Source organism: Balaenoptera physalus, assembly GCF_965194825.1.
Source record: "Balaenoptera physalus genome assembly, chromosome: 8".
Lineage (NCBI taxonomy): Eukaryota > Metazoa > Chordata > Mammalia > Artiodactyla > Balaenopteridae > Balaenoptera > Balaenoptera physalus.
This window is the reverse complement of record NC_138887.1, coordinates 120,117,985-120,140,978: the sequence shown is the minus strand read 5'-3', so window position 1 is coordinate 120,140,978 and position 22,994 is coordinate 120,117,985. Positions and strand designations below refer to the sequence as shown.

The 22,994-nt window shown below is 48.1% G+C and overlaps 2 protein-coding genes across 3 annotated transcripts in view; both read right to left on the bottom strand.

Annotated features, from left to right (window-relative positions):
- Positions 1 to 425: 425 nt before the first annotated feature.
- LOC309666394 (uncharacterized protein) lies at positions 426 to 22,941 on the bottom strand. The gene is made up of 5 exons (XM_082473838.1): positions 22,724 to 22,941; positions 18,434 to 18,625; positions 3,570 to 3,625; positions 2,787 to 2,917; positions 426 to 689 (listed from the first exon to the last, which is right to left on the bottom strand). The coding sequence occupies exons 1-4, from the start codon at positions 22,733 to 22,735 to the stop codon at positions 2,836 to 2,838; spliced, it is 342 nt and encodes a 113-aa protein (XP_082329964.1). The 5' UTR covers positions 22,736 to 22,941; the 3' UTR covers positions 426 to 689; positions 2,787 to 2,835.
- The window catches only part of ACTR3B (actin related protein 3B), an 88,487-nt gene continuing 83,069 nt past the window's right edge, over positions 17,577 to 22,994 (bottom strand). The window contains exon 12 of one of the 2 annotated variants that reach the window (XR_014267065.1): positions 17,577 to 18,679. The gene's annotated coding sequence lies outside the window, so the exon portion shown is untranslated. The remainder of the gene's footprint in view (positions 18,680 to 22,994) is intronic. The other variant, XR_014267066.1, reaches the window with a different exon arrangement.

Genomic DNA, 22,994 nt, shown 5'->3' with positions numbered 1-22,994 from the left:
CTGTGAAAGCAAGTGCAACCCTCTGCAGCAGATGGAGGGACCCTGGGGGTGGGGAGCTGGCTGCACACGTGGGGGTCACCCGAGTCTTCACCTTCCCTTGGAGGTCTCGAACTGTGCCTTCCTGAGGTCATGGGCTCCCTGGGCAGCAGGAAGGGACAGAAACCCTTCCTCCTTTACCCTCAGGCCAGGCTCCACCCGTAGCACTGCTGGCACACAAGCCCGACAGCTCTTGGTTGCGGGCTTGCCTGTGCCTGGTGGGGTGCGGGCACCACCCCAGCCTCTACCCGCCAAGATAACACCCCCCAACCAGTCATGACAGTCAAAAACATCTCCCGACCTGGCTAGATGTCCCCCGAGGCAAGACTGTCCCTGGTTGAGAACCACTGCTGTAGGCGTATTGTTATCAAATGGAACGTAGACAAAAGTGATTTTAAAAAAACATAATAATTATGGAAAATGTGAACAGCATGAAAATAACCAATCTGAAAGTCTAGATTTACACTCTAAGTACCTCGTTCAAATCCTCCAAGAACTGCACGGCACCCAAACAACTTTCTTCCAGGGCAGCTGCCACCAGCTCGGGCTGCACAGCCTGGCGGGGTCCCTCCTCCCAGCTCCATCTCCACCCACGGGACCAGCAGATTCCACTCATCTTGCCGTTGCCATAAAGAAATGCCTACTTCCCAGTTCTTTGAAAAATAAGGAGGAAGAGGCGAAGAAGGAGAAGAAGGAAGAGGAAACTATTAGAATCATTTCAAAGATTTTAAAGACGTTTCAAAGACAAAGTTTTTTTTCATTTGAATGACCCATCATCCCCATCACCTTTAGACACGTATTTTCACTTTTATACATTTCTATCCAGTGTGGGCCACGTGCATATTTTTCAATGACTATATATCAACTACATGCAATTTTGTAGCCTGTTTGTTTTACTTAACCTTGTATTATAAGCCTTTTTCCAAGATGCAGTATAGTTTCAGAATTATAAGTAATCATGGTTGAGCAATATCTCAACAATGGTAAGTCAGTTAGGAGAAGCTCGGTTTCGCTGTGATTAGAATCAATTCCAAACTATCCCAATGAGGTTTATTCTGCGCTCACTCCAAGTTCACTGAGGGTCTGGATGGCTCGCTCACTGTGACACAACCTGACTGTGACGTCAGGGTCCCTGCATCAGGGGAAGCGCCCGTGGAGAACCCCCAGCAGCTTTACCTGCTCCCCCCAGGTGACCCAGACCACGTCTGCTCCCAGCCCAGCGGCCGGGATTAGTTATTGCCATGGGGCTGGGAAACATTTCCTGTGTATCCAGGAAGAGAGGAAGTGCTGGAAATTCTGTGTGCCCTGATGGTATGTAAGGTACCGTTAGTAAATCGTTCACTCCCATTGCTGAACTTTATTTCCAAAAGCCAACGTTTTATGACTCAAACTGCCTAGTCCTCGTAGGGGAACTCTCAGTTACTTAAATCCTTGATCTCAAACGTCACTAATCGTCAGGGGTGAAACTCAGAAGGTGGTTCTGTTATAGCCAGGTGGGGGACCACGACATTTAAGTCACAAATAGTTTTCAAGGCAAGGGTGATTGATGCCTCAATTTCCAATGATCTATGACAGGGGTTCCCAAGCTCAGAGCTCTGGATCCTTGCTGGGAGCCTAGGAAATAATTACAAGGGGCCTACAGATCTGTACTCAAACCAAGCATTGATTGAATACTGAATAAATAGTAATGATTGTGCATACAATTTGGGGAATATATGTGACGTTATTGTGACTTACAAAATACAGATGCACTAAACACATTCCTACAGATATATTTCTGACTTTATGAGTTGGCTCAAGATAGACTATATCAGTCAAAGTCCCAGAAGGAAATAAATGGACACTCAAAGGGGGTGATTGAGGAGTTTAATGAGAGGACTGTTAATCCAGGGAAATCAGGAAAAGATGGTCATGCTCCCCAGAGCTAGGATCAGTGGAGAGCCTTCCATCTCTAGATGAGGGGGCAGGGGAGGGGCTGTCACCAGACCCCAAAGAGGAGACACAGCTGCGGGAGAAGCAGGGGCTGTAGCCAGTCGCAGCTCCACAGCAGAAGGGGTCAGAGAAATTAACACCATGACCTCATCCTCCTCTGGGCTCTCCCCACCCCCACGGGGAGCCTAGGGCCCAGGACCTGGTGAGTCAAGATAGGGCAACCTCTCAGGGCTCAGAGCAGATGGAGAAAGCCAAAGAGTGCATCTGGAGATGCAAAGAAGAACTTTGGCACTGATGTTAAACATTCAACTGTTATTATGTGAGTACCTACACACTTCCTTACGTTAAAAAGTGTCCTCATACCCTGAAGAGCTGGGAAACATTGAGCCACTTGCCAAGCCCAGGTTACCCCTGGAGCACACATTCTGTGATGACTCAGACAACGGAGCCATCTCTCTCAAGGAAGGCAAGTTGTTTTGCAAAATTCCATTCATCACAACTTCCTTTAATCCATCCCATTATCATAGCATGCTGTGTTAGCCAAGATTCCCTACAACAGAGCCTGAGCAAAGACGATGTGCTCACGTTTGATTGCAGGTGCAACCTTAAGGAAGCAAGAGCGACAGGGAAAGGAGAACGAGGTAGGGAAGAGGGGAAAGAAGATAAAAGGTCATGCTTTTCAGAGCTGGCTACACTTTCACGAAAAACACACCTAGTTGCTTAGTCATAAGAGATGTTATGGGAATGTCTAGAACCTCTGCATCTCGGAACCATTTATCTGGGAAGGAAGTGAGAGGATGCTGGCTCCTTGCATGTACCTTCCTTCGTTGATCAAAGTTATCCCATGGGGCATTTTCTCCTCACGCATCAAGGTTGTGTCACCAGCACCTCTGGGGAGCCATCGGGGAAGACAGATCTCACACCCACAGCATGGCACTTCATCAGAGTTCTGAAGTGGGGGAAGGAACCAAATTCTCTATGGATCCATTGGTCAGCTCCAAGCCTCGGATGTTACCTGCCCCTGTGGCCACTATCACAGGACAGGAAGAGAGACACCTATAGCCGATTGATAGACGACCATGTGGCCACCATCACCAGGGAAACAAATCTCAGCCCTCTCATTCTTCCTCTGCTGCAGGACCAAGACAGAGCATCAATTGGACCATAGAGCTGATGCACCCAAGGCCAATTCTCTTGACACTCCCATTCCATTCTCAGCACCCAAAACACATTATTATCATGCACTACCCAAGCAAAGACTATAGAGGTTCATCATTGCCTATAGAACTCCATTTTCACCCAAGATGTGTGTGTGGGTCTATGTGATATATCTGTGTCAGTGGGTCCCCAAGACTACTCTCGAACTTGATGACTCACTAAAAGGACCCACAGGACTCAGGAAAAGCTGGATCCTTGTGGCTATGGTTTATGGTAAAGAAAAGATACAGATTAAAACCAGCAATGAGAAAAGGTCATGGGTGGAGGAACCAGCCCCAAGCTTGCAGGCGTCTCTCCCAGTGCAGTTACAGGAGAACACACAACTCCCAGCAAGCGTGTGACAACACAACGCATGGGAAGTGTTGCCAACCAGGGAAGCTCACCTGTGCCGTGGTGTCCAGGGTTTTATTGGGTCTGTCATGTAGTCCAGGCGGCACATCTACAAGGCAAAGAACAGCAAAGATTGCCAGCGAACCACCAGCAGCCAGGAGAGGGGCCTGGAACAGCTTCTCCCAACCAGCCTCAGAAACCAGCCCTGCCAACACCTCAAGCTCAGCCTCCAGACCTGTAAGACAAATCCTCTTGTGTAAGCCACCCTGTCTACAGCGCTTTGTTCAGCAGCCCTAGCAAACCAATACAGCTAGGATGTCTACTGCAGGGTCCCCCCCTTGGACAGATGCTTTTTTTCATATAAAGTTTTCTCCCTGTATGAGTTTCCTATGGCTGCTATAACAAATGATCACAAAAGGTGAATTAAAACAACACACATAGCTTCTTTTACGGTTCTGGAGTTTAGAAGTCAAAAACCAGGACTGGTTCAAATCAAGGTGCTGCTAAAGCCATGCTCCATCCAAGGCTCTAGGGGAGAATCTGTTTCCTTGCCTTCTCCAGCTTCAAGGGCTCATTCCTTCTGGAATGAGCCACAGCAACTGCCTTCATCTTCAAAGCAAGCAGGATAGCACCTGCTTCAACTGTCACATTGCCTTCTTCTGCAACCTAATAGTCTCCCTCTGGCTCCTTCTTACAAGGACATTTGGGATACATTTAGGGTCCACCTAGATTATCCACGGTAACTGCCCCATTCTAAGATCTTAACATAATCGTATCTGTAATGTCCCTTTTGCCATATAAGGTTACCATCCACAGGTTCCAGGGATTAGGAGCTGGACATCTTTGGCGGGCATTATTCAGCCTTCCACACTTCCCTCCTGAGTTTGCAAAGAGATTTTATTATGGATTAAAAACCTAAATGTAAGACCTGAAACCATAAAACTTCTAGAATAGAACAGAGGCAGAACACTTTTGGCACAAATCATAGCAATTATTTTTTTACCTGTCTCCTAAAGCAAAGGAAATAAAAGCAAAAATAAACAAATGGGATTATGTTGATTTTTAAATGTCAATCTCACATTCCTGGGATAAATCCCTTTTGGCCATGATGTATTATATATTTATATATTTTTAGATTCAGACTGCTAAAGTTGTGTTAAGAACATCTGAGTTCATCATGGCTATTGGTCTGTGGTTTTATTTTCTTGTATTGTCTTTTTCTGATTTGGGTAGCGATGTAATACCGGACTTAGAAAATGATTTGGAAAGTATTCTCTCCTCTTCAGTTTTCCGAAAGTTTGTTTAGAATTGGTATTACGTCTTCCTTAAATTTTGGTAGACTTCACCACTAAGGCTATAGTTTTCTTCATATGAAGGTTTTTAACTACAAATTCAATTTTTTAATAAATGCAGGGTGATTCAGTATATCTACTCCTTCTTGGGTGAGTTTTGATAGTTTGTCTTTCAAGAAATTTACCCATTTTTATCTAAGTTGTGGAATTTGTGGATTTTTTTTGGCATAAATTGTTCAAAATATTCTCTTATCCTTATCATGTAGGATATTTCCCTCTTATTCCTGACACTGGTAATTTGGGCCTTATCTCTTTATTTCCCCATCAGTCTTGCTAGAGATTTATCAATTTGGTTGATCTTTTCCAAGAAGCAACTTCCAGTGTCATTGATTTTCTCTCTTGTTTATCTGCAGTCTAGGTCTCTGATTTCTGTTCTTATCTCTATTGTTCCCTTTTCTTCTGCTTCGTTGGAGATCCCGTGCTCTTCTTTCACTAGTTTGCACGCTAGGAAAAATCACTGATAAAAATGTGACTTCTGCATGATACGGAAAACATTCTCCTGTTTGCCGCTTGCACCTTGTACATTCATGTTACAGCCACATGCTTTGCAGCAGAACAAAATATATTCCCTGCCAAGGGGGACAAAGTTCCCTTTAAGGTCAAATTGGACATGCTCTATGTCTGATCATCATTAGCTCCATCTTCAGAGAATTTGTCCTCATTACCTACCTATAACCTGAAACCTAGATTAACTCAAGATCCCCTTAAATGTTTGTTAGAAGAAATCTTAGAATATGCTTTTGCAGAAAATCATGCCTGTCCTCTTAGAGTTAGGAACGATGTTTGCCATAGAAAATTGAATTCACTTACCAACTTGCTATAATTAACCCAGTAACTTTGACCTAACCGATCTCTTCTGAGTAAAATTGCCTCTACGTAAACTGAATCCATTCTCTTGCTAGCTTACAAAATCACTCAGATTACGGGTCTAGCTCTTCCTTCTTGCCAGCTATGCAAGTAAAGTTAAAATGGAAGTGTGAGCATTCATTTTGGAAAGCAGTGGGAAATACTCTTCACAGCTCGCACCTTGCCAGCAGGCCCCTGGGAGAGGCGTCTGGATCGGATGGTAAACAGTCCTCCACTCGTTGGGCAGTTTTCATTTAAGCTTTGGAAACCTCTGAAGCCCGTGCACATGGGCTGATCCGCAGGACGGCAGGGAGCTGCCAGGGCTGCCGTGCTTAGGGCGTGACAACCCTCCCGGGCGTGCCCTCACCCCTGGAGACCTCCTGCTCCTGCGGTCCCCGGCTCCGTGGGATTCCCACGGCTGCACGGTGGGACTGGCTTCTCTCCTGTCCTGCCTGCCTGCCTGACAAAAAGTCCAGAAATCTTCAGGAAGCTCTGGTTCCAGGAAATTACACAAGGTTTTCTCTTTGATTTAAATTTGATGTTATAAAGAGATGTGAGCAAGGAGAAATCAATCGGGCAGCCTTTGCTGGGAGTCAGGGGGCCAGGGAGTCACGTGATGAGAAGGCTGTGGCCTCATCTCTGCTCTGTGGGTGCGTCGGAGCTGCAAGAAGTCACAGCACCATCTCCTTCTGCAGCGCAGTTGTTTTTTTTGAAGTATAGTTGATTTACAATGTTGTGTTAATTTCTGGTGTATAGCAAACGGGTTCCGGTATACATATACACACATTCTTTTTCAGATTCTTTATCGTTATGGTTTATCACAGGATATTGAATACAGTTCCCTGTGCTGTACAGTAGGACCTTGTTGTTTATCCATTCTCTGTATAATAGTTTGCATCTGCTAATCCCAAACTCCCAATCCTTCCTCCCCCCTCTCCCTTCCCCCTTGGCAACCACAAGTCTGTTCTCTGTGTTTATGAGTCTGTTTCTGTTTTGTAAATATGTTCATTTCTGTCATATTTTAGATTCCACATATAAGTGGTATCGTATGGTGTTTGTCTTCTACTCTTTCTGACTTGCTTCACTTAGTATGATAATTTCTAGTTGCATCCATGTTGCTGCAAATGGCAATATTTCATTCTTTTTTTATATTCCATTGCAGATATGTACCACATCTCCTTTATCCATTCATCTGTCGATGGACACTTAGGTTGCTTCCATGTCTTGGCTATTGTGAATAGTGCCGCTATGAACATAGGGGTGCATGTGTCTTTTTGAATTATAGTTTTGTCTGGATATATGCCCAGGAGTGGGATTGCAGGATCACATGGTAGTTCTATTTTTAGTTTTTTCAGGAGCCTCCATACTGCTCTCCATAGTGGCTGCACCAATTTACATTCCCACCAACAGTGCAACACCATTGTTTGATGACGTCATCGTGACGTGTCAGTGATGTCACGGTGGCCCTTCTCTCCTTCTATTCCCCCTGCCTTTCCCTGTGATGTTTTCCTCCCTCCACCACCAGTCACCCCCGTCTTCCCCAGGGTCATCTGTGTCTTTCCAGAAAGCCCTACAGACCTCTACAACCAAAGGAAGCCACACGCGTATGTCTTTATCCCTTTCGTTTTATAGGGAACACCTTTAACTAAAAGTTATCGAGCACTTACAGTGAGCCAGGAATGTACACCTTTTGAATTCTCAGACAACCCTATGAAGCAGCAACTATTATGACCTCCATCTGACAGGTGGGAAAGTGAGGCACAGAGGAGGTGGACTAACTCACCAAAGATCTCTTGACCGGAAATGAAAAGGTTGGAATTTGATCCCAGCCCCAATCCAGAACCCCACCTCTTAGCGCCCACACTATGTGTTATGTATTTTCATTGTCACTTAACGTATGCTATTGTTACAAATAATAGTGGGAAATGTTCTACTGATTGTTAGTAGAAAAATGTAGAGGGACACACCTGGGACCGCCTCATCTGCCATTACTTTTCATGGGAAAATCTGCTGCAATGTGTGGCTTTCCAGGAACACACCTGTCACGTAAAGCAAGGACCAGCTGTGTCTGCGTTTCAGTCCCATGGCCACCCTGCAGGTCAGAGCCAGCCAGGGCCCTGTTACGGAGACAGACCCAGCAACGTGGGACTGTTGGAATAGCCAGGCGTTGGCTGACACGGCACACGACAATTGAAATACAGAGAAACCAAGCCAACTCGCAGTCGGGCTCATGTCCAAAGTCACCATCCTGAGGTCATAACCCCAAGTCAGAAGGTCAGTGTTGCCCCGAGTCTGTCAGACGGCTAACAACCCACCGAGCAACATCCCCGGGGGACAGGGGACACGCGGGTTTGGAAGAAAGGTGATGGAGAGGAGCTGGAGGAGGTGAGCCAGCCGGGGCCTGGGCTGGGGAGTGTCAGGGTCGCTCAGGGCGTGGGGTCCACCGTGAGGAGCCCCCACGTTCCACGCCATTCGTAACAGGCCACAAACTCACGGTGGGGTACGACCGCTCCCCAAAAGTAAGGGAATCCATGGACTATATTTTCAGAATGGTGGTTCATAGCTGCTTTGAACGTGACCTCCTGGAATACGCGAGCACTTAAAAGCAGGTCCCTTGCATGGGGGACACGCTGACCCGCCCGCAGCCGGGAGCCCGGTGCCCGGCCACTCAGCGAGGGTCCAGGAGCTCCGGCAGGGCCAAAGCTGGAGAAAACCCTCCCTTTCTTCACATCACCACGAGCCCCTCAACCCCATCCTCCCATCCCCTGTCCCACAGCTGCCTGCAGATTCCCCAAGGCCCATCTCCCCACCCGGAGGGTGGCAGGGCTCGACCTCCCCTGGGCACCTGCCCTCCCTCGTTCCCTCCCCTACCAGCCCTGCCCCTCCAGCCTCCTGAGCGCATCATTGGTTCCCAGGACACGTCCCTCACCACCAGGTGCCCCGAGGCCTTCTCCATCTCACACTGCCACTTTCAGATCGCTTCCTCCCCCGTCACCTCCACTTCCCCCATCACAGTGTCCCTCTCCCTCCCCAAGAGTAGAAGCAAATACGGTGATGGAGACTTAGGGAACCTGGTGGCCATTTTTAGGGACATAAATAAAATAACGAATGCACAAGAGGGGGCAGTGGGAAACATGCTCTTCCGTGGCTTTGTTGGTGGGGGGAGGGTCTCTGAAACCACCTTCTGAGTGAAAACCGCCCAATGACCGAGTGCTTTAACCAGGTGACTGTAGCCAGACACACGACTGGCTCTAATTTTATTCCCGACATACTTCATGGGGAGAGAGGGAATAAACAGTCTGATGAGAATCTTTGCACCAAGAAGCTGTTCGTTCTCAGAATCTCTTCAGAGAGTTCCAATAGAAAATGCTGGAAGGATGTAATTCTACAAGGTAGCTGCACGGCTGTCTTATGTGAGAGCTGGTCAAGTAGATGCACAGTCGGGTCAGAAACGCAGACTCTGTGAGCTTCTCTGAGGCTGCCAGTGGTCCCCAGGGTCCCGGGGCTGCGGGTGACGGATGGGGCGGGAGCTAGGCACACACGGCTGACTTCACTCCCGCGCCTGGCCTGCTTCTTACAGATCCAGTTCTCAGTAGGTCGTGCTGAAAAGCAGCTTGAAACCAACACACCGCCTGCGGCTCTAAACTGGAAACTTTGGACAGGATTTAATTTTTTTAATTAGGGGCTTCCCTGGTGGCGCAGTGGTTGAGAATCCGCCTGCCAATGCAGGGGACACGGGTTTGAGCCCTGGTCCAGAAAGATCCCATAGGCCACAGAGCAACTAAGCCCGTGCACCACAACTACTGAGCCCACGCTCTAGAGCCCGCGCTCTAGAGCCCGCAAGCCACAACTACTGAGCTCACGTGCCACAACTACTGAGCCTGTGTGCCATAACTACTGAGCCTGTGCTCTAGAGCCCACGAGCCGCAACTACTGAGCCTGCGTGCCATAACTACTGAAGCCCACGCACCTAGAGCCCGTGCTCCGCAACAAGAGAAGCCACAGCAGTGAGAAACTCATGCACCGCAACGAAGGGTAGCCCCCGCTCGCCGCAACTAGAGAAAGCCCACATGCAGCAACGAAGACCCAACGCAGCCATAAATAAATAAATAAATAAATAAATAAATTTTAAAAAAGAAGAAAAGAAAACCATTTAAATTACACTGGCAGACAGTTGCCAAAATGTCTGCAAGAAAATCCACAAAAGCTCCAAGCACCCCTCGCCTTCGGCAGCTGCCCCCCACTCCCTCCCCCTCCCGTGGGGGAGATCTGCGGGGAAGCCAGGTCCACGCTGGGTCCTCGCTGGGGGGCGGGTGGCTCAGCCCCAAGCGGGCTCCCTGGAGAAGGCGGGGGAGGGGCTGCACAGCACAGAGCGCGCATTAGAATCACAGATGTCAGACGTGGTTTACTCTTTGCCACCAGAAAAGATGTCATTGACTGCAGGCTTGACCGAGAAGGTTCTTTTAATTCTGGAAAGGACACAAAAGAGTGATCTGAGTCGTGCTTAAGAGCTTGGAGCAGAGGCACTGAGCACGGGGCCTCCAGCTCCGGAGAGAAATTAAGGTCCAAGGGAGGGATGTCCTTTATAAGGGAGACTCTGGCCGTGCATGTGCACCTGTGGGCAGAGGCCAGGCCGGCAGCCCGGCAGTGCTGGCCACCCGGCGTCCGCTTCTCTCTTCCTGGGCTTATGGGTCACGATGCTGACCTGTTACAGGAACGAAATTCCACCCGTCACTTGCATGGTTTGGGGAAGCATGCATGCGCTCTTGCAAATTATATGGATTTAGGCATAGATATAAATATAGACCAAGAAGAACTTCACACCCCGCCAGCTGTTGGGGATCGAACTGGGTCCTCCCTGAAATGCGTATTTCAGAGCCCTGACCCCAGTACATCATGACATGGTCTTATTTGGAAATAGGGTCTTTACAGAGCAAATCAAGTTAAAATGAGGTCAGTAGGGGAGCCCTCATCCAAGATGGCTGGTGTCCTTATCAAAGGGGGAAATTCGAACACAGAGTCATACATGCATACAAGACAGGCAGACGTGCATTTATGTGAAGATCAAGACACATGTCTACAAGCTGAGGAGAGAGAGGCCTCTGAAGGAACCAACCCAGCAGACACCTTGATCTGGGACTTCCCACCTCCAGAACCAGGAGACAATAAATCTGAGTTGTTTAAACCACCCAGTCTGTGGTAGTTTTTTGTGGCAGGCCTAGGAGACTGATACATGGGCATATAGTAGGTCCTCAATAAAATTTGAAGATGAAATAAATCATATAATGGTAACTACTTGGAAAACTCCCAAAAGGGATGGAACCCCCCAACTGCTACATAATCCTTTTTCCTCCCTCCTGGAGCAAGGGACACCAACAGAGCTGACGGCAAGGTCCACCCAGGTGCCAGCCTTCTCCAGGAAGACAGGCCCTCATCCAACGGAAAATACGAACACATGCTTATCTCCTAATTACCGGCCCTGAGGAAGGAAACCCTGCTTGCATGTTCTGATATGTACAGATTAGAGAAAAGAAAGCGGTCATTGGATTTCTCCAACATCGACAATCTCTCCCTTGAGAAAAGTCACAGATCAGGGAGAGATGCACCCTTTGTGCTCCGAATAAGGTAAAGCAGTTGTCCTTGGTTTTCACCTCAAGTCTCTAATGGCTAAAAACATGACAGAAATGGAGAGAACCCCTCTGTGGTGTTGCTGACGAGGGGGCCAGGCTTCTGTCTGCCCGTCCTGTGAGAAAGCCCCTCTTCTGTTGCTCTGGGTGCTTCTGTGCGCACCCCCGGGGCAGAGCGCCGCTCAGACAATTCCTTTTTCAAGATTTTTTTTTTAATGTGGACCATTTTTAAAGTCTTATTGAATTTGTTACAATACTGCTTCTGTTTTATGTTTTGGTTTTTTGGCCACAAGGCCTGTGGGATCTTAGCTCCCCGACCAGGGATCGAACCCGCACCATCTGCATTGGAAGGCGAAGTCCTAACCACTGGACCGCCAGGGAAGTCCCTGCTCAGACAATTCTAAGCCCCCCACCCCTGGAGGCAGGGCCGAGAAGCAGAACAAGCTGGAAACTCTCTGACCACTGCCCTTGGTAGAATATATAGGGCCTTCCAAACACATGAGCCAGTTTCTACATCTTGGTGTCTTAAAATTTCTCTCTCACTGTGATTAAAAGAAGTCAAAGTGTGATCTGGTCCAGAGAGCAGAGGCAGCCTCAAATATGGCGCACCCTAGAACCACTGGCATACCCTATGACTGAGGCCTACCTTATAACCACTGGCACAACCTATAGCCAGTGGCATATCCAATGACCCAAGCATACCTTATAACCACTGGCACAACCTGTAGCCAGTGGCATACCCTATGACTAGTGGCACACCCCACGACTGACGGACTTACAGGGGCTGTACGGGAATCCACAGGAGAACACGTGGAGTTGTGTGATACACACCAGGGGGTCTGGTAGCATTAAGGAAAGGAGACATCCATTCACAGGAGATGGCATCCCAGTTGTATCTTAGAGGCCTGGAGGCATTTGAATCAGCAGAGGAGAGATCTGGGGCCTCCAGCTCTCGGTGGGAACCCTGCCCTCCCACCCCCAGTTCATGCTGTGCTACAGTGATGGTCTTTCTTACAGAGAAATAAGCTCACATTCCTCTGCTGCTTGCAGTCTTTCCATGGCCTCCGCTGGCTACAGGGTGAAGCCCCGAGCATGGCACCCAAGGCTCCACGGGTCCTGCCTGTTCTCTCCACGCCCTCCTCGTGCCGGGCCAGCCCAACCTCTGGCTGCAGCGCTCACCTCCCTCTGCACACCAGCCTCTGTGCCTTTGCCTCTTCATTCAAGGCCACCTGGGGAGCTCCTACATCCTTAAAAGTAATAAAGTTTCAGGTTGATGTGACCCCCCCCCACAAGAGGGGAAATTCCTCTCCCCCTAGTCTCTGGTGTGCACACCTCTGCACTAGCAGGCCACACAGCCGTCACGTGAGCACAGGGCCGTCTCCTCTGTGAAACCATAAGCCACTTTGTCAGAATGGGTCCTGGGAGGCCAACTCTGAGATGGAGATAGAGACGGAGATGGAGATAGGGATGGGTTGGGGATGAGGATGGGGATGGGGATGGGGATGGGGATGGGGGTGGGGGTGGAGATGGGGATGGGGATGGGGGTGGGGGTGGAGATGGGGATGGAGATGGGGATGGAGGTGGAGGTGGGGATGGGGATGGGGGTGGGGATAGGGATGGGGGTGGGGATGGGGATGGAGGTGGGGATGGAGGTGGGGATGAGGATGGAGGTGGAGGTGGGGATGGGGATGGGGGTGGGGATAGGGATGGGGGTGGGGATGGGGATGGAGGTGGGGATGGAGGTGGGGATGAGGATGGAGGTGGGGATGCGGATGGGGATGGGGATGGGGGTGGGGATGGGGATGGGGGTGGGGATGGGGATGGAGGTGGGGATGGGGATGGAGGTGGGGATGGGGATGGAGGTGGGGATGGGGATGGGGATGGAGGTGGGGATGGGGGTGGAGGTGGGGATGGGGGTGGAGGTGGGGATGGGGATGGAGGTGGGGATGGGGATGGGGATGGAGGTGGGGATGGGGATGGAGGTGGGGATGGGGGTGGAGGTGGGGATGGGGATGGAGGTGGGGATGGGGGTGGAGGTGGGGATGGGGGTGGAGGTGGGGATGGGGATGGAGGTGGGGATGGGGATGGAGGTGGGGATGGGGATGGAGATGGGGATGGGGATGGGGATGGAGGTGGGGATGGGGGTGGAGGTGGGGATGGGGGTAGAGGTGGAGGTGGAGGTGGGGATGTGGATGGGGAAGGAGGTGGTGAGGGGGGTGGGGAGGGAAGGGGAGAGAAGGGGAAGGAAGGGGAGGAAAGGGGAGGGGAGGGGAGCACTGGGAAGAGGGAGGGGTCAAGCCGGATGCAGGGTAAATAAGCCTTCAGCTGACCCTGGGTGGAGGCTGTGAGCCAGGGACCACCCTTCAGAGTTGACCCAAGTTGAGGCCAGAGGGCAGTGACTCTGTTACCCCCTTCCCCCCACTTCAGCGAGTCACTGGAGGGGGCAGTGGGAGGGAGAACAGGGGTCCAGGAAATGGATGTGACCTTGGGGAGGTCTCTGCAGCCCAGGCATACCCATGGGGGCTGCCGGCTGAGAGCTGTCTGCTGGAGCTGAGACCTTCATCACTGGGGGGGGGGGGGGGGGGAGGCGGGGGGGGATGTACGTGGTGCGTCGCAGCATGCACCACACTCCCTGAGGGAACAGTCCAACTCTCACTCATTACTAGGCACACTGTCTCTAGAAAGGGCATCTAACACATTTTGGTTGCCTTGAATTAAATATCCTACAAGTAAGGGATCGCCTCATCTCCCGTTATCTTTAGGACAATAGAACTACTCCTCCACCCCGCGGTCCAACGAGTCCCCTGTGGCCACAAGGAGCTCTGCAGACCTCTTATCTCCAGTGCTGCCCACAGCCTGCTGGTGACGAAGAACCTTCCAATTTCTCCAGATCACCAAGGACAAGACTGCACAACCCAAGGGCATAGATCAGGCAGTGCTGTATGTATTTCAGAAGCCGTAGCTCTGTGCCTAAGATGTGTATATGGCATAAAAGTCCGTAGAATATAGCCCACTAAATGTTCTGGTTTTCGTATTTAAAACCTGGTGTGGATTAGACGCTCTTTTGAAAGAACTTCAGTTAAATCTGCTGGTCACTCTTAGACTCGTATAAAGACAAGTGAAACAGCCATCAGGTGGGATCACATTCCTATACCTTGGCGCACTGGTCTGTTCTCTGAGAAGTGGTGTTTGCATGCTCAGCCCTCCTGTCCGATAAAAAGTGCCTTGTGTAAAAGAAGGTCATTTCTCTACATCATCCTGCTGGTGAGGTGCACTGCGGCTCACCCCCAATCTCTCCAACTGAGAATAATGCCGGCTCCAGCACCCCACCTGGGCTCCCCTCCAAAATATTTCACCTGACAGCGAAAGCCCGGCCAAATACCATCTTTTCACTCTCATTTCTCCTCTGAAATCCTGCAGCATTTGTAGATAGATCAGAGGCTTAACCTTGATCACATATTAACGTATATAGTTTTCCTAATAAGACTACAAAATCTCAAGGGTCGAGAAGGTGCTGAATATTTCCTTCTGGGCACCTGTGCATTCAAGGCGATATGGTAAGGCAGCTCCAGCCCATCAGTGCGGCAGTGGGCACCTTGGGTGTAGCAAGTGAGGAATGGGGTTTCTATGATCCAGGCTTACACACCACAGTGCAAAGCGGATGTTAGAAACAGGGGGTGGATGGAGAAGGGACAGGAGGGGGACGCATATCGGGCGGATGGAGGGGAGGGACCCTCCTGCCGTCTCTCCATCCCCACGCACCCACCCGTGCCCGCTCCCTGATAACACTCACTCCCAGAGGCACTGCGGAAACGTTTTCATCCTTACCATCCATTAAAGCCGGCAAAGTGCAGAGGACCTTTGTCTTTACGAATCAACACAACAACTTCTCAGCTATGGTCCCTTACATAAAATTTCTAGATGACTCAATTAGTTCCATTTATTCATTCACCAAAACCTTATTTTATCCATTTTAAGCTAAAAGCTTTCTTAAATGGATGACACACCTTCATGCCTTCTTAAGCAGTGAGTACTGATCCTATTTCCTCTTCCTTATTCAGAATCGCCATCGTGCATACTAACTCCTGTGCTGAGCTGACCTCTTTCTCATCATCGGGGTTAATCCTACAGTTGGGGTGCAGCCCCTTGCCCCCCTCTGATTTGTGGCTTCTGGTGGGTGAGGCACTGTGGGGGGGGGGGGGTGAGAGAGATAGAGAGAGAGACAGAGAGAGAAGGAGAGAGAGAGAGAAAAAAAATTGCAGCACTTTGCAGCCACGCGGGGCCCTGCACACCAGGCGCTCAGCCCGGAGCCAGAATCCGCGAGCCGCCCAGGACCAGAGCGGTCGGCGGTGCTGGGGCGCCCTCTGGTGTCCGCCTATGGGACACGCGGCCTGGAAACCTGCTTCCAAGGGTCAGACTGACCGCGGGCGTCGGGAATCACACATCTTGACGGGTGACGCTCCCCCAACCCCCGGAAACCTAAGCAGTCGGAGAGCAAAGGCAGGGAAGAGAGCGAAGGACCAAGTAAGTACCCAGAGACGGTCCATCTCACACTCTCGCATCCCTATCAGCTTTCCCCCTCCCGGCAACCTCGAGAGCTCAATTTACATCCTCCGTTTGGGGACCAGGAAACTGAGGGTCAGAGGTTAAGAAATACACTGAGGTTCACACAATTAATAAGTGAGGACCCAGGATTGAAATCTTGGCCTCCAGATTTTCAGCTCAGGTCTTTTAAACACCGTTATGTACTAATTAATGAAAGGCATGAGTGGGTTGAACCAAAAGAAAGCTTCCTATGGTTTGGAGAAGCAGGATGTGGAGAACAGGCACTTGACCTTCTTGTGTGCTCACTGATAAAGGAAAAGAGACACGTCTCTCACAAGCACCGTCAAAGTGTCCAGTGATGTCGTGTACAGGACAGCATTCTGTACAGTGGGCTTACCGTTCATATTCTTGTTTTCACTAAGAGATGATTTTGTTGTTAAATTATAAACCAAAGATATAAATTATAAACCCAATCAAGCAGTCATTTATACACTTCCTCCACAAACACACATACACACACCTTTCTACCAAGAAATTACTCAAAATCACTACTGAGGTCTACCAGGGCAAGGAAAGTTGCCAGATGTAACAAAGTTTAAGGAAAACAATGAATAACTTTTTAGTATAAGTTTGTCCCATACGATGTTTGGAATGTGCTGCAAATATTGCATGGGATATAGTTATGCTAAAAAATTATTTGTTGTTTATCAGAAATTTCCATTTAACTGGGTGTCCTGTATTTTTTTCTGGTGACCCCATTTGAAAGCTGACTGGGGCAATCTTCAGGGTCACAAAAGCAGCTTTAGGAAGCCAGGTATGTGAAGAATAGCGACGGGGGGGGGGGGGGCGGGTCTGAGAATGTAGAAGGTGTACAGAAAGAGAGGTTAGAGGGCACATCAACACAGACACTGCTGGGGGCCAGCCCAGTGCACTGTTGAACAGAGCTAGACAGAGAAATGAAGTTCTGCCCTGAAAATTAGGACTATGAAGCTCCTTCAGAGCAAGTCTTTAACATTCGACCAGCGTATATTAGCAAAGGTGGAAAGAAATGACTTTTCTATTAGTAAACATATTATATCTCTTTCCATTCCAAATAAGACATTCATTAAATGCCTTGAGCGTCATATAACATTTTACCCTGTTTGGAGTGGATGGCAATGAATTTTTTTATGAGTCTACTATCGCATGAATGGGGCTAATAATTTACATTTTGTTCATTATGTCAGGATACGGGGAAGCGGGTACTGTGTTTCTGAGTTACTTAAATATTGTCTAAATATATATTCTAGATCAGCACCCCAGTCAGCTTCCTGGCAAACCCATCCCTTAATCCAAATGTGAACAGTATCTCATTACGTACAGCGTAGCTTATGTTTTTGCTGGGGCAAGGTATTGAAGAATATGAATACGGCAGATTACTTGAGCTGGCTTTCCAAGTTCTTAATTGATTTGTCTCCACCCAGCTTCCTTTCTATCACCATCCCTAATTTTAAAATAAGTATTTTCAACTTCTATGCATGGAAAAATGTGAGCATATATCCCCCTCGGCCCACAGAATCATCAAAATATCAATGAGATGCCAAACCTCCCACAAATTTTGGAGATGAGGGCCAAAATTATTTTATCTGAATAGTGAAAACAAAAACAAAAACCAAATACTAATCTTTAAGGCCTTTCAGGTGCAAAAAAATAAAATCAACGTTGTTTATTAAGTATATGCTAGTCAGCAAGTGCCTCTTCATGCTTCTGTTTGACCATCTGGAAAAACAGGGCATGACAATAGCAATTCACAAGGTTTTGTCAGAATTAGAGGAATTGATCACAGAAAGCATTTAGAACCGTGCCTGGCAGAGTATAAGTGCTTAAACCAATCCATGTCATTATTATTATTATTATTGGTGTTGTGCTACGTGAAATAAGTCAGACAGAGAAAGACAAATACTGTATGACATCACTTATATGTGGACTCTAAAAAATACAACAAACCAGTGAATATAACGGACAAAGAAGCAGGACTCACAGATATGGAGAACAAACTTGTGGTTACCAGTGGGGAGAGGGAGGGGAGGGGCAATATAGGGATGGGGGAGTGGGACATGCAAACTACTGAGTGAAAGACAGGCTACGAGGATGTATTGTTCAACACGGGGAATAGAGCCAATATCTTGTAATTACTGTAAATGGAGTGTACCCTTTAAAATTATATTAAAAAATTAAGTCAAAAAATTTTTTAAATAGAAGGCATCAGATGACATCCAAGGGAAGATATTTGTTCTAGGCTTAAGCAAAGTTCTAGTCTTCTCCCTCTTTTCCAAGCTAGTTGGGCAGATATTGAGAACCCTCCACCCCCAGAATCGCCGGTCAATTCAAGGAGAAAGTTCATGGAAGGTTCTACGAAGCAGCCCGGCATGTGACCCCACGGACCACAGGCTGCTGTGGTCAAAGTCAGCACACAGGCCGTTGGGGGTGGTTTGGAGGCACCAGCGTTTCTGAGGATCTGAACCATGAATACTGTGTTCGTTTGCTAGGGCTGTCGTAACCAAGTACCTCAGACTGAGGGGATCGCACGACAGAAATGTGTGGTCTTGCCGTTCTGGAGGTCCCTGGGGACCGGCGGTCTGTGGTCCTGGGTCGAGGACCTGGTATATTTAAGTCCTTCTCCTCCTCCACTTGCTCCCTGCTTGACGAGGCCCCAGCCCACCTCTTTGTTTGTTCATCTGTAAAATGAGAATAAGAACACTAGGCCCAGACAAAGAAAGATAAGTGTCATATGATATCGCTTAGATGCGGAATCTAAAAAAAAAAAAGATACAAGTGAACTTATATACAAAACAGAAATAGACCCACACTTATGGTTCCCAAAGGGGAAAGGGGGGGGGGAATAAATTAGGAGTTTGGGATTAACATATACACAGACTACTATATATAAAATAGATAAACAGCAAGGACTTACTGTATAGCATAGGGAACTATACTCAATATTTTGTAATAACCTATAACGGAAAAGAATCTGAAAAAATTGATATGTGTATATATATGTATAACTGAATCACTTTGCTGTAAACCTGAAACTAACACAACATTGTAAATCAACTTTACTTCAATTTTTAAAAAAACAACACACTAGGCCCTCGGTAGATCTGAGGATGATATAATCAAACTACAGTGAATGGGCTGGTTCAGTGTCTGGCACACAGCAAACACTCAATAGATGCAGGGCCTGTCCTCACTTATAATAGGATTAAATGGATCCACGTACGGACCTGGCACACTGTAAATGCTACCTATGGCTATCATTACTATTTATTGTTGAATTTTACAAAGTAGGGTACGATTGCAACCATCAAGGAGGATTTGTGCTGAAGAGGAAGGGGTCTGAGGGTATGAAAGCTAGAGGCCAAGGTCATTTACCCGTGTTTAAATGGTGTGCTTGAACAACTTAAGATTAAGGGGAAGGGGGAGGAGGTTGGGGGAAGGATGGTGTGAGGTTGGGATTCGCAGATGCAAACTATTATATGTAGGATGGATAAACAACAAGGTCCTCCTGTAGAGCACAGGGAACTATGTTCAATATCCTGTGATAAACCATAATGGAAAAGAATATGAAAAAGAATGTATATATATATATATGTATAACTGAATCACTCTGCTGTACAGCAGCAGAAATTAACACAACGTTGTAAATCAACTCTACTTCAATAAAAAATATTATTTAAAAATGAAAAAAAAATTACTTATTAAGGAAAAAAAAGATTAAGGGGGAATTTTCATGAGTCTGTGCTTTAGGTCCAAAACCCCACAGGAGCCAGCAGCCCACGGTCCGAAGGTTCCTGGCTTGTGACGCGTGATGACCCCAGACCCGCTGTTCACTCTTTGCAGTCCCAGGAGCTCCCCGTGCGCCCGGGCCCCCGAGTCCTGCAGCGGCCCCATCACATCTGCCAGCGGTCGGCAGCCACCATCCAGGAGGTCAGCACGTCCCAGGAGCGTCCGATGGATGCAGACCCAGCTCGTTACCACACGCCCCTCGATGCCCTATCAGAGCGGCCGGGCTGCGCCGGGTGAGGGCGCAGTGGGGGTGGGAAGGCAGCTTCCTCACCCAGATTGGCTTTCTCGGCACGTTCCCTGAGATATTTCAAAGATGACGACTTGGGTTCAAAAGGCAAGCAAGCCAATTCCCTTAATGCCTGGAGATACATGTATCCAGGCCTTCAGACCCACCACGAATTCCCTCATCTGCCTTTGGCAATAAACTCTTCTTACAAGGTCTTCACGACTTCCTAATGGTCGGAATTGATTTGCTACATTTTTCGTGTCAGAAAACACTTAAAAAATTAATCTCCAATCTTGGGCTGCTGTTCATTTCAAAGCTCCTCCTCCTTTATTAAGGGCATCATTTGTTATTTCAGTCAGACCCCCCCCACCTCCGTAGCCTCCCGCACGCCAGAGCACAACACGATCACTGCTTTCTACACCCTCCTTGGCCCGCTGTCCTTTCTGCTTAAAGATTCGACTCCCTCATCACCCAGTGACTGCCGTCACGAAATATCTAGTTGGCTCAAAGAGGTCATTTCACAATCACTAGCATTAAAAAGGGGGATGGGGTGGGTGTGTCTCTGATGCTGTGAACCCAGGCTTCTCTGGCTTCAAGCTCACAGGTGCCCATGCGGTCCCCTCCCTCTGCCAATCACGCATCCCGCCTTGCCTCCCTCCCGTATCTGCGGTTTATCAAAGGTAGCAGGTGGTGGAGGTCATGGGAACTGGTGATGCCTCCCTGCCCTGGCCGCTCCCTTGCCTCTGCGCCCAGGAGCTCCCAGCTCAGCCCAGATCTTTCCCTGCTCTGTACCTTGTCCATCTCTTATCCCTTAATGTTAAACAGAGTAACTGTGGCATCAGAAGCCCACAAACATTAGCTGAAAAATTAATTAACTGGTGCTTAATATGACAGCAATTACAGATTTATTAGTCAACATCCATGAAGAATGTCTCCTAGAATTAGAAAAGCAAACAGGTTCCCTCTCTAGTATCCTCTGGGTGATTCTGAGGCCGGGTCTGGGCTCGGGAGGAAAGAGCATTGCCGGCAATTTCCCAGGATGCCCTGAGCCCGAGAGAGGGGGTTGGAGGTCAGGTGTGTCAGTCGGGGCTCCAATAGCAGGTCCAATAGGAGATGTGCATGGATGTGAGGGCAGGGGCTGGAGAGGGACTCATTTTAAGGAATTGGCTCACATGATTGGAGGGACTTGGCACATCTGAAACTTAGAGTGTTGGCTGACCATTTAGGAAGTCAGGAAAGAGTTGGTGTTACAGTCTTGAGTCTGAAATCTGCAGGGCAGCCAGGCAAGCTGGAAACTCAGGCAGGACGTCTATGTTAACAGGCCTGACGCAGAATTCCTTCTTCCCCAGAAACCCTCAGTTTTTGCTCTTAAAGCCTTCAATTGATGGGATGCAGCCCACCCACGTTAGGGAGGGTGAGCTCCTTAATGCCAGCGGATCGCAGATGTGAGTCACATCTACAAAATACCTTCACGGTAACATCTAGACGAGTGTTCGGCCAAACAACTGGGCACCAGAGGCCAGCCAAGTGGACACATAAAATAACCATCACAGGTACCATGACTCTTCCTTCCCTGTTTTAGAAAGGGCTGCTCGTCTAATCTGCCAAAGCCTTTGGGTATACTTTGAACAAGGCTTATGCCATTAGGTTCTCAATGGGACCACTTCTTTTGGGTCTGACTTTTGTTTATTTTTTTCTATTGAAGTGTAGTTGATTTACAGTGTTGTGCTAATTTCTGCTGTGCAGCAAAGTGATTCAGTTAAACATATATATACATTCTATTTTTATATTCTTTTCCATTATGGTTTATCACAGGATATTGAATGTAGTTCCCTGTGCTCTACAGTAGGACCTTGTTGTTTATCCATTCTCTATATAATAGTTTGCAACTGCTAACCCCAAACTCCCACCCCAGCCCTCCCCCAGCCCCTCTCTCACTTGGCAACCACGAGTCTGTTCTCTACGTCTGTGAGTCTGATTCTGTTTCATAGATAAGTTCATCTGTGTCTTATTTTAGATTCCACACATAAGTGGCATTGTATGATATTTGTCTTTGTCTGACTTACTTCACTTAGTACGATCACCTCTAGGTCCATCCATGGAGCTGCAAATGGCATTATTTCATTCATTTTTATGGCTGAGTAATATTCTTAAATGGGACCACTTCTTAACAGACTGTGGAATTAATAAAGTTGATGCTTGATTGTAGAATTTTAAAGCCTTGAGGAATTTAATAACTCAATCAGAAATTCCACCCATGGAGCTGCAAATGGCATTATTTCATTCTATTTTATGGCTCAGTAATATTCCTAAATGGGACCACTTCTTAACAGACTGTGGAATTAATAAAGTTGATGCTTGATTGTAGAATTTAAAAACCTTGAGGAATTTAATAACTCAATCGGAAAGTTGTGGGAGGGTCCAACATACGTCTAGTGAACACCTGGTTCATTCCTCTACTCCCTGGAGGTCCCGCGTTCACCATTTTTAAAGTCACAAGAGATTCCTCCCTGATGCCTGAGAAAGGGGAAATGGGAGAGGGATGTGACGGAAAAATGGAAGGTAACATCCAATACGCCCTAATAGCTTAATACACAGGAATAAATTGGTGTTCCGTTAAAAGCCAAAAGGCAACAAGCTAAATAGGCCTTCTCCTGCTTATGGCCTGTACACGTGGTGATGTATGGATGCAATAAGACTTAATTGGTTTTGTTGAGACGGCACAGAAGAAAAAACTACAGATCCCAATTGCTACCCCTAATTAGAATTTCAGAGAAACTGATTACCCGCTCCTCCATCGTGTTCTAATCTTCTCCATCAAATCTGTGCACCCAGCCTTCCTGGTGAGTCCTCTGATACCCCTCCCATTGGGTCTGAATGACTAGGTCACCCTTGCAGATCGCCACAGATGCTCGGCCCGGGCTGACTGGAGCTCCTGACCCCTAGCATCCTCCAGCACTTACACATGACCTTGTGTTATTTAGGATGTCATGTGGATGTCTTGTCTCTGCATCAGAATTGCAAACGTTTAGAACAGCAGCCATATCTTACCACCCA